This window comes from Tursiops truncatus, chromosome 18 (genome assembly GCF_011762595.2).
Source record: "Tursiops truncatus isolate mTurTru1 chromosome 18, mTurTru1.mat.Y, whole genome shotgun sequence".
NCBI classification, from domain to species: domain Eukaryota; kingdom Metazoa; phylum Chordata; class Mammalia; order Artiodactyla; family Delphinidae; genus Tursiops; species Tursiops truncatus.
The window spans coordinates 60,508,937-60,523,991 of NC_047051.1; the positions used below are offsets into that span (position 1 = coordinate 60,508,937).

At 37.0% G+C, this 15,055-nt stretch overlaps 1 protein-coding gene across 1 annotated transcript in view; it reads left to right on the forward strand.

The window, feature by feature from the left end:
* Positions 1-15,055, forward strand: part of GPC5 (glypican 5) — a 636,849-nt gene that overhangs the window by 301,084 nt on the left and 320,710 nt on the right. The window contains exon 5 of the mRNA XM_019920866.3: positions 1,840-1,965. Within this exon, the coding sequence (XP_019776425.3) occupies positions 1,840-1,965 (126 nt within the window). The remainder of the gene's footprint in view (positions 1-1,839; positions 1,966-15,055) is intronic.

A 15,055-nucleotide genomic window follows, 5' to 3' on the forward strand; every position in this document is an offset into this window, starting at 1 on the left:
TTTACCAAGAGTGAAGTAGGAGGTTTGGGGGCCAAAAATTATCTATTCAGTTTTACATGATCAATTTGAAGGTCTCAACATTTGCAGCCATTTGTGCCAGGCCTCTTCATTTCTAAAAGGTTCTTTGATTCCAAACATGTGGTCATTTATAGTGAATAGAATTCAGGACAGGAGCCATACATCTTCCTGTTCATTAAACCCCACCTCTCTAAGAAAGAACCAGTCAATTTCATCAATTATGTTTTCATAGCTGCAGCATGAGAATTGATGTTTGTTCATGCATTCCAGTCAGTGGAACACAGCCATCAAGGAGAGACTTATTTTCTAGAAGAGGAAATCGATAAAATATAGATAAGCATTTAACTGTGCTAGTGAGAAAATAAAGCATCATCTTTTTTTTTTTTTGATTGAGCATGGGTTAGAGATTTGTGCTTCCTGCAACCATTTTTTTATCACTTGTCTGGTCAAACTTTGCTAAAAATTTGATTAAATACTCACCGGCCACTTGCCATGGGAACTTCTGATCTTCTCTATGGTTGCAGATCTTACATATTTGAAAGTTATATTTATCCTTCCAACAGAGTAGTGGTTATTTACAACTCCAGCGGTTTCTACAGTTAGTTCTTTGAAAACCAATAAGAGAGAGAATTACAAGTTGAGATGGCTGAGCATTAGTGCTGTCAAAATTAGATTTAAGTTTTAAAAATTGTTTATTCCAGCTATAATTTATAGACACCCCTGCTCTTTAATTTCATTTTTAAAGAAATCATTTTAAAGGTATCAATGGAGAATGCAGTTTCATAATTGCTATATTTAAATTACTCATCCCACGAATTTCTGACGTTTGCTTTTCTGCCAACGTTTCCATCTCCTCTCTCTGCCTTTTAGTCCAGAGAGGGCATTTCCTCTGGATCAGGCTAGTGGCTTTTCTTTTCTTTTTCCCCAAAACAATTGTTTATGTTTAAAAGTTCAGAGCTAAAGTCTTAAGGACTTGGTCTTTTGACATGCTAAAACTCAAGTTCTTGAGACCTCAAAGCCTTGGTTTTAAAACTCCAAAGTCTTGGATTTCTAAATTGAAAAACTGCCTTTTTGTTGAATTTTCCCTTTCCATAATTGATGGTGAAAGGGGAAATATTGGGTTGGCCAAAAAGTTCGTTCAAGTTTTACAGGAAAAATCCAAACGATCTTTTTGGCCAACCCAATAGTATGAGAGGGAAAAAACTTAATAAATGTATTAAATATTACTCCCTCCAATAACTTTTATTTTCATGCTTCTGAAGTGTGTTACATACCTGGGTTCTCTCATATTTAGTAAAGACATATTATCTGATGTTCTTAGACCCCAAAGAGAAGACCCACATGGGAAAATCACCCAAGTCTACTAAACTTTTAATCAGTGAGCAATCAGTCAGCTTGTTATAAGCCTCTGACATTTCTATATGGAAAAGAAATTAGTTAATATCACTGTGGTTTAGATGCCAGTAGCTAGTGAGGGCTTTTAGGGAAGCTGAAGTGGTGTTTTGTGTGTGTGTGTGTGTGTGTGTGTGTGTGTGTGTGTGTGTGTGTGTGTGTATGCATATACTATTCACAGCTTCTTGGACCTGGAGTTATATAAAGTTCATACCCAGTGAAAACTTCTATGTAAAGAATATATTTGAATACATTTTTAAAAAAATGTAGTTTTTGTCTTGTTAGAAAAGTATTGAAAATATATGAAAATAAGTAGAGAAAATTTTAAAAGTTACATTCTAAACATTATGCATAACAAATTATGCTATTCATATTGGCATTTATTATGGATTTTTGGGTTTAATTGTTTTCTTTGTTTTTTCCATTCAGAGAATTTATCAACAGCCTTCGACTGTACAGGACATTCTATGGAGGCCTGGCTGATCAACTTTGTGCTAATGAATTAGCGGCTGGTGACGGACTGCCATGCTGGAACGGAGAAGATATAGTAAAAAGGTATTTTATGTGTAGTGATCTGTGAAAACATAATGGCCACTTTCATCCTTGATTTCTTTTCCTAGTTCTTGAATGCATTACTTCTGTTTTAACTTTGCCACACAGGTTAGAGGATACATTAATTCCTTCTCTTTAGTTTGTCAAAAATAAGTTTGATTCTTTTTGACATTTTAGAAATATGATAGCATTCTGTGGTGTTCTGAAAGTTCTCTCATCTTTTCTATCTGTGGCTTACCCAACAATCCCACTTTTTCAGTGAAGTATTACTTCTAGCCAATCTGTCTTGTTTCTCAGATATCTTTTTTTTTTAACTTTATGAGTATTAGAAAGGAAATTCGGTGAAATGTGAATACCTGGGCAAAGATTTGTTATGTGGATATGTGTCACAGCAGCACTAATATGTTCATCCTACAATTGTCTCTGAGTGCATGAGTGTGTGTGAGAGACAGAGGGAGAGGGAAACAGGGCTGGTACTTTTACGTATGTCTGTTTGAGGCATTGTTTATTTGTATGTTGTCAATTGTTCTCAAGCTCAGGAGTGGAATTTTTCACCTTTTTTTTCCTCACCATCTAGAATTTCTAGAGTTTATTTTCCTTCACTTCCTATAACTGGTTGTGCTCACAAGTAATTACCTGAGCTTGAAAAAGTCCTAGATTCTCCCTCTGTTACAATAGTGTTGGTCAGTACAGTTGGCCGGGAATTAGTCCTTTGATTTTCCAATGCTGGTGATTACCATAGATTGTAGACCTGTGCTGTGCTTGGATTAGAATGTTTTAGTGTATTTTATTTTGAGCAATCTGCGAAAAGGTAAGGTGATAAACTTTCTGATTTATAAACACACCTACTCTGTATAAAGATAGGTAGTTTAGTTACCACTAGAATGATGAGTTCATTTAAAGTGTCCTTTAGCAAATTCAATTTACTATGATAAACATATACTGTAATTAATATTAATATAAATTTATGTAGTAAAATCTGTTTATTGCTGTGTGATCATATTCATTATAGTTAAAGGTTGCATTCCTGATATATTAAATGATTACTTGTAGTTTACATCCAGATATCTCATAGGGAATCTTTGATTTCACAGAAAATAGTTATTGAAGGCAGGAACTATACTTAAATTTAAATAAAAAATTCGGCTGACATGGCTAGTGTTCTTTTTCCATTATGCCCCTTGGATGGCTTAATGTATTCTTACATATGTTTGTCCTGCCTTTACTGAGAGCAGTCATAGCATGCATAGTATTTTGAATTCTTACAGTATTCATGTTAATAAGATTTCTGCCCCTTAGACCTAGTAATTAAATTCTACTTTGACTTATACTTTCTCTTTTCACATTGTTCAAACTGGAATTGAACATTTTTGTGTATTAACCATTTTTCTACAAGGGCTAATGAGAATTGCATGATTAATGAACAGTTTAGTATAGAATATAAATATATTTAATATATCACATTACATTATACATTTGATTCTAGAACTGCAGGAACCTTAGTTTCAAGTTGTCCCATTCCTCTCTATTTGGTCTGAGGTTTGTATAATGGGAAATACTGTTGGAGAAATCAATGATTTGGGAAAACTTTTTAGAAGGAGAGTATTTTCAACTCAAAAATATATTTTCTTCTACATGATACATATTTTAAGACCTCATTCATGGTTTATGAATAAAGAAAGTTCATCTTTAGCAAGAACCCTCCTTGGGAAGTGTCCACATTTCTGGTAAAGAAAGTGAGCAATTCTCATTATTCTCACTTGCTTCCAGCTCCTGTCTTTCCTTTTCTATACCACCCAGCCTCCTGTTTGTCAGCTGCTTCTAAGGGCCCTATGTGACTTCACTCTCCTGTGAATACCTTCCGCTTTGCTTAATTTTTTCTCAAACAGCCCTTCTAGCTCATCACCTTAGCTGACATTTTCCCTTTTTTTGAGGGTGTTTTTTTTTCCCCTCTTTTGTCCCTATCTCATGGGTCACTAACCTACTCCCTTGCTTCTCTGGGCCAGCAGATGAACCTCACACACTGGCTCCCTACTACCATCTCTAGGCTACTTCCCAAATGAACATTTTTAGCCCTAATTACTTTCTAGCACTCAGCTGAGGTTTCACAAGAATCATCTCATTGAACTTTCCCAAAACTTTATTCCCTAATGCTTCAGAGTAAGCTGATGGCGTATTTCTTTTCTGTTTGATCTTGAGAAAACTCTCATGTGTACTTTGACATTTTTTAAAATATAATTTAAATTGTAATTTCATTCATGGCTCAGCCAGTTCTTGAAATAAATTTAGAACAGGATTTTTTTTTCAATGCAAAGTCAATGCTGAAATATAAATATCCATCATATCTAGTTAATGGAGCATGGTATATTGACAATGGAATATTACATGGCAGTCAAAAATGATGCATATTTATATCTGCTAAAGTGGAATAATTCCAAGTAAAAATAGGTACAGACAGAGAACAAATGTATGGATATCAAGGGGGGGTGGGATGAATTGGGAGATTGGGATTGACATATATACACTACTATGTATAAAATAGATAACTAATGAGAACCTACTGTATAGCACAAGGAACTCTGCTCGGTGCTCTGTGGTGACCTAAATGGGAAGGAAATCCCAAAAAAGAGGGGATATATGTCTATGCATGGCTGATTCACTTTGCGGTATGGCAGAAACTGATACAGCAGTGTAAAGCAGCTATACTCCAATAAAAAAGTTAAAAGTCGGATATTAAATTCTTTTTAGATGTTGGGGGTAGGAGTTTATTAATTTTATTTATTTATTTTTGCTGTGTTGGGTCTTCGTTTCTGTGCGAGGGCTTTCTCTAGTTGTGGCAAGCGGGGGCCACTCTTCATCATGGTGTGCGGGCCTCTCGCTATCGCGACCTCTCTTGTTGCGGAGCACAGGCTCCAGACGCGCAGGCTCAGTAGTTGTGGCTCACGGGCCGAGTTGCTCCGCGGCATACGGGATCCTCCCAGGCCAGGGCTCGAACCCGTGTCCCCTGCATTAGCAGGCAGATTCTCAACCACTGCGCCACCAGAGAAGCCCGGATATTAAATATTTTATCAACAGATTTGCATAAATAAAAGTACTGACATTCATTCCTCATAGAATATTTCTGGATAGTTAACATGAAAACTGCTAATATATTTAAAATACTGGGGAGGCTTTATATTTCCATTGTATTTATATTTAATGGAAACAGATGTTATAGTGATGTTAGAATTATGAGCCATTATTGCTTTTTTCTTTTTATAATTCTTTTTTGAAATAAAAGCACTATTTTTACATTTCATTTCTAACCAAATTGGATTTTTGTAGCAATTCTGTGATATAATTTTTTCAAAGCATTAATGGATATGTTTCAAAAATTCAGTAGTTCAGTAATCTAAGATGGCTCCGATGTAAAGGCAAGTTCTAATGAATGTTACAATCCCGAACTATTAGCTGCTTTTTCCTTGCGAATAAACAAGAGTATAGCAGCGATCAGTGTGTGAAAATGCTAAGATCCCCATATAGAATATTCATTTCAGAGACCTGCAGTTGGTTGAGATAAATAATGCCTTCAAATTTTGAAGAAATGAATATCAAGTGAATTTGTACCACATGTGGGGATCATAGGGTTTTTTTTCCTTTCTTGTGCTGGGTTATAATACTCATCAAGTTCATTTTAGAGAAATTATGCCAAAAACATCAATAGGATAAATTTGTGGCCAAGATTGAGCATATCATTCATTGTTAAGAGCGAAGTGATTATTTTGGCAAAATTTCTTCTCCTGGAGGCATTTTTTAGGAGATGATTGGTCAGATTATTTATGTGCACAGACATGCTGCCTCAAAGAACAGGAGAACCATACAAATTGTTTCAGAATTATGACAGGCCTACAAACTGGGTCAAATCACCTTTGTGCTCATCAAAAGAGGTGGAATTCCTCTGTGGTTGTAAATGAAACATCTCAAATAGTTGTAGCATATTAATTATGAAACAAAATCTATTTTAATTCAAATGATTTTAAAGAGTACATGCATACCATAAACACTGTCACGACACCGAGGTCCACAGTTCAGATGATTTCTGATTAACGATGAAAATTTACTACTGAAATCCACATAGTCTCTAACTCTTAAAGTCCCTCTTATCTACCCTTCCTGTCTCTTCATCGCGAAACAAACTTGTTCTCTGAAAGGCCTGCCAGTGCTTACTCTGTTCTCAGTTCCTGGTGATTGCAAATTGATTGTTTGATGGCTTGCGCTTGTCTTTCTGAGTACTGAAGTTCAGGTGACAGCTACTTAATTACCAGGGCTTCCTTTTCCCTTTTGATTAATAGACAGATAATCCAGTAACTCTCCCTCCATCTCCAGGAATTTGTAACTTCCGCAACAACCCTTAAACTAGCCAATAGCTGTTAAGTATCCCCGTAAAATTAATAATCCACGTGATTTCCACTTCATCTTATGTAGTTAATGTTCTTTAATGCTTCTTTCCTATCCCAGTGTTTTCTTTTTAAACTCTTACGATAAGGTGCCCCTTTTCAACATATTAGAATCAAATTTTTAAAAAATAGATAAAAATATAAAACCTTAAAAATCTGAGATTTTATACTTATCTATTATCAGTTTTCTTTCCACCCAGACAATGACATTTTTTCTGGCCATAACTTTTTTTTACCTCACTTTTTTTTTCTCCTTTACCCATTATTTATCTGGAAAGACACTTCATCTTCAAATTTTCTTTTTCTTCCTGACCTTCCTACGTATATTTTTTTTAAACACCTGGCTTAGTTTTCAAATGTCGCGGACTCCATTTTAAACCCAGCCAGGTCTCAGGATTGCTCTGAATTTTATTACTGTAACAACTGCTTGTTTTTCCTATGTTGCTTATGCAAAGGCAGTATGTTCTTCATGACTTAAACACCAGTCTGTTTTCTATTTCTTTTTCCCCTCGCAATTTCTACCTCTGCAATCAGGTTTATAACACTGAATTAAACCTTTGTAATAATCATCAATGTTATCATACCTATGGCCTGTCTTACTTGGTTCAGAATTGGAGGTCACTTAAAAGGGGTGACTACACGGCGTCCCCACTCCTACCCCATTGCGACAATCTGCCATGGACCTTGATATTTCCACTATTAATGGAATATTTTCAACTAAATCATTTTCTCCATACAACTGCGTATACAGTTTTGCCAAACTCCCACTTTTATCTTGGGTGCTAGTGGAATGAATTCCCTCATTTGTGTTCTATTGTAACCTCTAACTCCACCATGACACTTTGAATACTTTTTTGCATTTATATGTCATATATCTTCCTGTCTACTGAAATTTATTTTATAACACAGCTTCTATATCTGAGAGGCTAAGAGCAATGTCCTTGAACACCTATCAATAATTTTTTCAAGATAACAGGACTCCGAGGAAAAGGAATTTTTCTAAGTGTTAGTGAGAACTAAGTTATGGCGATTTGGGGATGTGGCTTGGTGATAACATTTTGGTGGGTAATATATGGTTCCAAAATGAAATTGAGTGTTGGAAAAATGAGAAGAAGAGAGATGAATCATGAAAGTTTCTACCTATGTCTGACTCTGGATACTGATTTTTTTTTTTTCTAACCTTAAGATCATGCCTGTCCCATTGTGTGTACTTCCATTGACATTTGGTGGAACCAGAGTCTAAAGAACTCTAAGAACCTCCTGTTTTAGAGACATATTAGGTCTGATTGTCTCTATCATAAATGAGGCATCTGGGTTGGGGGTGGGGAAAAGTGCCAAGCTCTGCCCCAGGTCAAAAGCTGAGTCTGCTATCTTCAGCATGGGAAGAACTGAAACATTTTTGCTCTTTTGTGGCAGAAATACAAAGTGTGGTTTTAGATATATTATGAGACAGTCGAATTCCTCACGTTGTAGAATACACAGTCTAGGTCCAATGGGACGAGTATCAGTATGACGGATGTATTAGGTTCTGAATGAGCATAACATGTGTAGAGTTCTTGGCTGTGTACCATCTTTCTGCCTTACTGTAGTATACTTGCTTGGCAGATAATTTTTATTTAAAAGATAGTGTCTAAAATAGTTATCCCATAGTTTGGTTCTGTAGAGAATAAAAGAAGGTAGCAAAGGGATGCACATTTTATCAACCTTTCTCCAAGTTCTGACATTTCTAACTAGTACTACAGCCTAGGAAAATACCCATTCTTCTCAGGTCAATATACACATTTTGTTATTTTCTAAGAAATGCTCCATTAATTTGGCAATAATTGCATGGTGTCTCATCTTCTGAACCGAGACGTTTCTTTTGAATCTTTCTTTACTGGTTTATTTCCTTCGTAGTCAGTTGTCTCCTGTTAAGCAGTACAATCATTACATTTAGGCAGCTGGACTCAAAGGTGAAAGTAGAAACTGTTTCACTAAACCCACTCTGAAGGCTGCTTTTCCCTGTCTCTAGAATGAAATCACAGCCAGTTCTCAGAATTTTTTTGGTCAAATGTCTGAAGGGTCTTTTATTGTCATTAGTTCCATAAACAGTCTAAATTCAGTAATCAAATTCAGCCCGAAGAAAGTCTAAATTCAGTAAAAAGGTCCAGGCTGACTTGATACGCAAAACTTCATTTAAAGCGGCCATTTCTCTGCATTGCCATGAGGTACTGCTCCAGTCTCAGGGGCACCTATAGTGGGGGGTGAACCACTTCAGGTCCACGTGCCAACCTTGACTTCTTGTCCTCCAGCCAATATTTCTGACTCCTGCGTGTTTGGAGCTGGCAGGACAATGGGGCAGCAGTGAGAGAGAAGGGGTGAGAGAAAGGAACATTCTTTTTGGCTGATAATTTTGTATCTTTCATCGATGATTGTTAACTTGGTGGCTTTTAAGACTGATGTTCTAGGGCATCTGTGTGCTCAAGACAATGCCTCTTCTAATCTTTTCCATCTGGCTTCCTTCTGCTGAGATCTTCTGGTTGGGTTCTTTTCTCCTGCATGGTCCACTCTAGACCACAGAAACTTTGCTTCTCTCTCCTGCTTTTGGCGGAAGAACAGCCTGTATTCAGTGGAGCTGCCTCTCTTTACTCTGCTGCAGGGCAGGCAACTTCTGCTACAGGCATGGGCCGCCACAGCAGTCCAAGTTTCTTCAAAGAAATTCTCTCCTTTGGCCTCTTCAACCTCAATCCTTCAATACAATTAAGATGGATGCCAAGATGAAGGACTCAAAACCAGTTTTCAGCCATCTGCTTTTTATGTCTAGCACCTCCGTTTGGAACACTCTCTATTGTCTTGTTCTCAGCTGAAACGGTAACAGAATGGATGTAAAATACATCCTTTTACATGTATTTGGGACTGGTGGGAAGGAGACAGAAAACTAGATTCCATGTTCAATACTGCAGTTGACCTTGAATGGGATACAAAGGTAAGACTTTGTCCCCACCTCAGGGACTTAGATTCCAAACACAGTAGAGCACATGTTCACAATATGAACACAGTAAGACAGATACTGTGAAACAAGAGAGACACACAAAAAAATCCCACAGACTTTCAAATAAGGAGGAAATCTCATTTGTTTAAGGAGATTTGAAAACTATTTAACAAAAGAGGTAATATATGATATGGGTCTCCATTCATTTCAAATAAATTCTCTGAAATATATATGGATGAGATGAGATAAGATGATGTCTGGAATTTGCTTTAAAATAATTCAGTGAATGGGGGGAAGAGGGTAATACTATATGTGAAACAAGGTTTTCTGTGTGTGGATAGTCATGGAAGGTGTATTGTGGGTTCAGGGTGTTCTTTGTATTTTTGAAAATTTTATAATAAAACATAATAAATAAAAAGGCATAATAAAAATTATGTTAAGGGTCTATTCTGTCACATATGCTGCTCTGAATGATGGGGATACAGTGATGGACAAGACAGACATGAGCCGTTTCTTACCAGATTCAGATAAAGAGGAGATGAACACTGTTCAAAGGATTACAAGTATGAATGGTTTACAAAATCTTTAAGGTTGGATGGAATTTTAATCAGCTGACCTGGAGGCAAGAAACAGAATGGGAGCAAATGCATTTTTGAATGAAGTGCTCCAAGTTTGGTGACCTCTTAAACAGCATTATTTCCATTTGTGTGTAACCTTTCAGATTTTCTCTTCTCCTTCTCAGCACTCTTTCTTTTGGGCTTCATGGGTATGTCCTGACTATGTAGTATGAAACTTTTGCTTGTTCATTATAATGTAGCCACTTATTCAGAAAGCCAGTAAAAGCTCAGAGGTTAGGACCATAGTCTGAAGAGCCAGGCTGCTAAGGTTCTTAGTAAAGATTAGCCACCGTAGCTCTGATTTCAGGCACATTTATTAACTTCTAATTGCATCAGTTTTCTTATCTTTAAAAGGTGGCTGAAAATAATACCTATCTCATATTTGAGAATTAAATAAGTTATTAACATCAACCATTTAGAATACTGGCTATCACCTAGTAAACATTCAAAAACGATTCAATCTTCTTATTGAGCAGTTTAATCCTTTACTTCAGTAAGAATGAAACACTATTGTATTAAGCTTCTCTCTTCATTGGAGGTTTTCTATCATGGATCAGAAAACTTCCATTTGGAAAACAGACATGTGAAGGTTGGTTTATGAGTCAGTAAAAATTAGTATCAGGGATTTTGGATTGGAAGTAGGAGATAGTGCCTTATGAATAGTTGAAAGAATTATTTCATTGAGGATAGAAGTAGAGAAAATGTATCTTAATAGGCAGTTTATCAAATGCTCCAGTTTTTGGAGAATTTGGAGAGTTGTGGTCTGTCTTGTACCCATGCAATACATCAGTTTTCTCAAGGAAGAACTAAAAGTTAAGATACAAAGAAAAAACATAAAGATAAATGAAAAATATTTTACTCCCAAGCAGTAGTTTGGGAACAGTCAATCACTGTCTTAGAGTTGATCATAATGAACTACCCGTTGACTGGAAATAAATGTCTGGAGCCATGCTAACTATCAGTACACCATACAACAGATTGTTTCGGTGACATGACAGTTTTAAGACTGCTACACTTAAGAGTCATTTCTCTTCATCCATTGAGTTCCCGAAGGAAATACATATCATAAATAGAATCACTAAAACAAAATGAGGTTGAACATCAGTCATCATCGTGTGTCTAACTGCTCAGTTTCCTGCCAGACTGACAGGGTACAAGGAAGCTATTTTTAACTTGTTACTTGCTTCCATCAGAGATTGTGTGTAGAGAAAGACGAAAAAAATAAGAGACAGCAAGATAAAAGTTCACTGAAGTGGAAACCTAGAGGACCTTTTCCCATCTGTTTGGCACAGAAGTTGTTATCTCTTTAGGGATACAGATTTCATCACAGTTCCATAGACTTGTGAGTGCAGGTTGTGTTATTGCAAAGCGGCAGCAGCCCTCAAGGGCTCCGGGAAGTTTATTCTTACCTTAGCCTGAGGGGTTCCTTACTTTTCCTTCATTTTCATATTGAACTTAGAAGTGAAAGACTCTTCCCGTTTTAGTAAAATAGCTGTAAGTTTGCTTATCTATAAAGATGGCGCATATTTGTGTTTCTTAGTCTGGTTCCTACACTTCCATATCAGAGGATATAAATTCATCAGTGAATGATTTATTATATTTTATTTTATTTTTTATTTACTTATTTTTTTGCGGTACGCGGGCCTCTCACTGTCGTGGCCTCTCCCGTTGCGGAGCACAGGTTCCGGACGCGCAGGCTCAGTGGCCATGGCTCACGGGCCCAGCCGCTCCGCAATATGTGGGATCCTCCCAGGCTGGGGCACGAACCCGTGTCCCCTGCATCGGCAGGCAGACTCTCATCCGCTGCGCCACCGGGGAGGCCCTGATTTATTATATTTTAGAATAAAATGCCAGAAGAGACGAAAGAGAACAGTCACTGATTTACGATGCTTTCTTCTTCAAATAGAGTCTAGTTTAGTCTCATTTATTTTATGAGAACAGCCCATTGGTTATCAGCACATTTTCTTGACCAACCATCAGGATGCTTATGTGCTGACGCATTCCTCAAAACAAATGAGTTCCCGAAATCGGATTTGAAATTACTTGCACGTTAATGAATGTAACATTTGAAGGTTATTGACCTATATGTTTTGACTGGCATGATTACTATAATTATGTATTTCATTGTTCTGAAGATTTCATTTTCTCATGACTATACTGAAATGAGGGAATGTTTTAATTTTTTTTTCTCCTGGGAAATAAATGAATGCAAATTATTTTTTGAGTATTTTTTTTGGCATAATCCACTTTCAAAGCTCTATCTTTAATCATTTTTGTATGTAATGGAGCCACAAAGAGTCCAAGTTATAAATCTTTAGGGTATTGAATGAGAAACCCGAGTCTTAGAATCATGAAGGAAATGAGTCTCAAGTTTGGAAAGCAGCCTAAAAGCCAGTTCATCCGATACAGTACAGAACTCTGAACAATGGTTATGAGAAGGGAAAAACCAGTAAGAAAATTTTGCTCTCTATACACTTTCAGGATAGTGCTTAAATGTTTCATAACATTTCTATATAAAGAATGGTATTTTCATTTTAAGAAATGCCATTTAATTCTTGAGTTCCCTCTATCAGCCTCAGCCAGCTTGTACCTAAATTGGTACAAAGCTGCTCATTTCTTTTGCCTCATTCTATGCAGTTCTGACAGCAAGAAAGCCCTCCTAATAAAGTGAAGACCCTTTGCTAGCCAGGAAGGCATTAATATATGATGTGTGATGATATGAACATTTTCATATACATTTTACATACATTAAATATGAAATGACAATTAATTATGGATATGGATGAAATAGTGGTCCTTTTCTAGATTATTCTAAACAGGACCTAGGCATTTTTAGGGATATTGAATCAGTAAATCAACATTCTAGAGTAATATATTTAAATTATTTTGTATCAAACAAAATGAATGTCTTCTTTTAGTGAGCATGGAATATTTAAGTAGCATTGCAAAGTAGTAAAACATGTATGGCACTGTTGGTTTGGAATTGAGTCTTTGCCATCTAATTTGAAGTCATGCTTCTCAATTTTCCATATATGTTTCTTCAGAGGTAAGTGGTGATGCTCTGTGGGGTAGAAAGAGGCACAGTATAAACATAAAACCTGCAGTGAGAGGGCTTCCTACGTGATAAATATATAGTAATGTATTTGATGTGTTAGGGTTTCCAGAGAAACAGAACCAATAGTATCTATCTACCTATCATCATCTGTCTTCTATATGTAGAAAGAGGTTTTCAGGAATTGGCTCATGGGTTTGTCGGGGCTGGCAAACCTGAGATCTGCAGGGCAGCTGGCAGGCTGGAAATTCTGTTGAAAGTCAACAGTCTTCAACAGTTACAGTCTTGAATCGAAAGACAATCTGGGGGTTGAATTCTTCCTTTTCTGGGAACGTCTGCCTTTTCTCTTATGACCTTCAACTTGATTGGATGAGGCCCACCCACATCATGTAGGTAGTCTGCTTCACTCAGAATCTATTGTTTTGTTTGTTTGTTTGTTTGTTTTTTGCGGTACGCGGCCTCTCACTGTTGTGGCTTCTCCCGTTGCGGAGCACAGGCTCCGGACGCGCAGGCTCAGCAGCCATGGCTCACGGGCCCAGCCGCTCTGCGGCATGTGGGATCTTCCCGGACCGGGGCATGAACCCGTGTCCCCTGCATCAGCAGGCGGACTCTCAACCACTGCGCCACCAGGGAAGCCCTGTTTGTTTGTTTTTTTAATTGGAATATAGTTGATTTTCAATGTGATGTTAGTTTCTGCTGTACAGCAAAGTGAATCAGTTATATATATACATAAATCCACTCTTTTTAAGATACTTTTCCCATATAGGTCATTACAGAGTATTGAGTAGAGTGCCCTGTGCTATACACCAGGTTCTTATTAGTTATCTATTCTATATATAGTAGTGTGTATTGTCATACTAAGTGAAGTAAATAAGTCAGACAAATATCATATGATATCACTTATATGTGGAATCTAAAAAAACGGTACAAATGAACTTACAACACAGAAACAGAGTCACAGATAGAAAACAAACTTATGGTTACCAGGAGGAAAGGAGGGGTAGGGGGAGAGATAAACTGGGAGATTGGGATTGACATAAACAGAATCTACTGTTCTAAATGTTAATCACGTCTAAAAAATACCTTCACAGCAATATCTACATGAGTCTTTGGCAAAACTATTGGGTGTTGTGGCCTAGCCGTGCTGGCACGTAAAATTAAGCATCACAGGTAGTGATCTAGGTGATGGCTGAGATGGCAAGTTGGTGCTCTCCTGGAGCTGTTCTAAAGATGGTGTGTTTTAGATTAAGTCTCCAGGGAAAACCTCTCTGGAGAAGTCACATTTAAGCTGAAAATGTGGGAAGATCTGATTTTTCCAAGTAGAGAGAACATCATGCCTCATGTGTCTGAGGAACAGAAGGGAAGTCAGCATGGGTGCAGCGTAGTGAGGCAAGTTAATGCAGGAGGATTGTCTGGAATGAGATTGTAGATGGGCAAGTGTCAGATTGCATGGGCCAGAGAAGAAGTTTGGATTTTATTCTAGGTGCATGGAGAAGTCACTGGAGGCATCGAGCCAGGACTGATACAATCTGGATGCTTCTTGGAGAGTAATTTTGAATTTAAAGTTGGAGAGAAACCAAAGAGAAACTTACCATTCCGTACTGGCTGATGTGTGTGTTATGAGAGAGAGAGAATGAAAAAGAGAAAGAAACTGATCATGTGCCTCTAAAGAATAAAACATTATAATTCACAGTTAATGAAAATCTGTCACACTTGTTTTATCTGGGAGATTTGTCTTCTTTGCAGAGCAATACATACTGTAAGCAAACTACAAGTATGTAACCACACTGAGGATAAAACATGCACAATCTATATCACAGAGGGACTTGTCCCCGCTGAATATAGTTCTTCCTCATATGAGTTAAAAAAACACTGAACATCTAATAGAAAATTGCATCAGTAAACAGTTTACAGAAATTTATCAGGTTTTTAAACATATGAAAAGAATAACCTCTACCATGCAAGTTAAAGAATTTCCAACACAAATTAAATTAAACTAAATTAAATTAAAAAACAA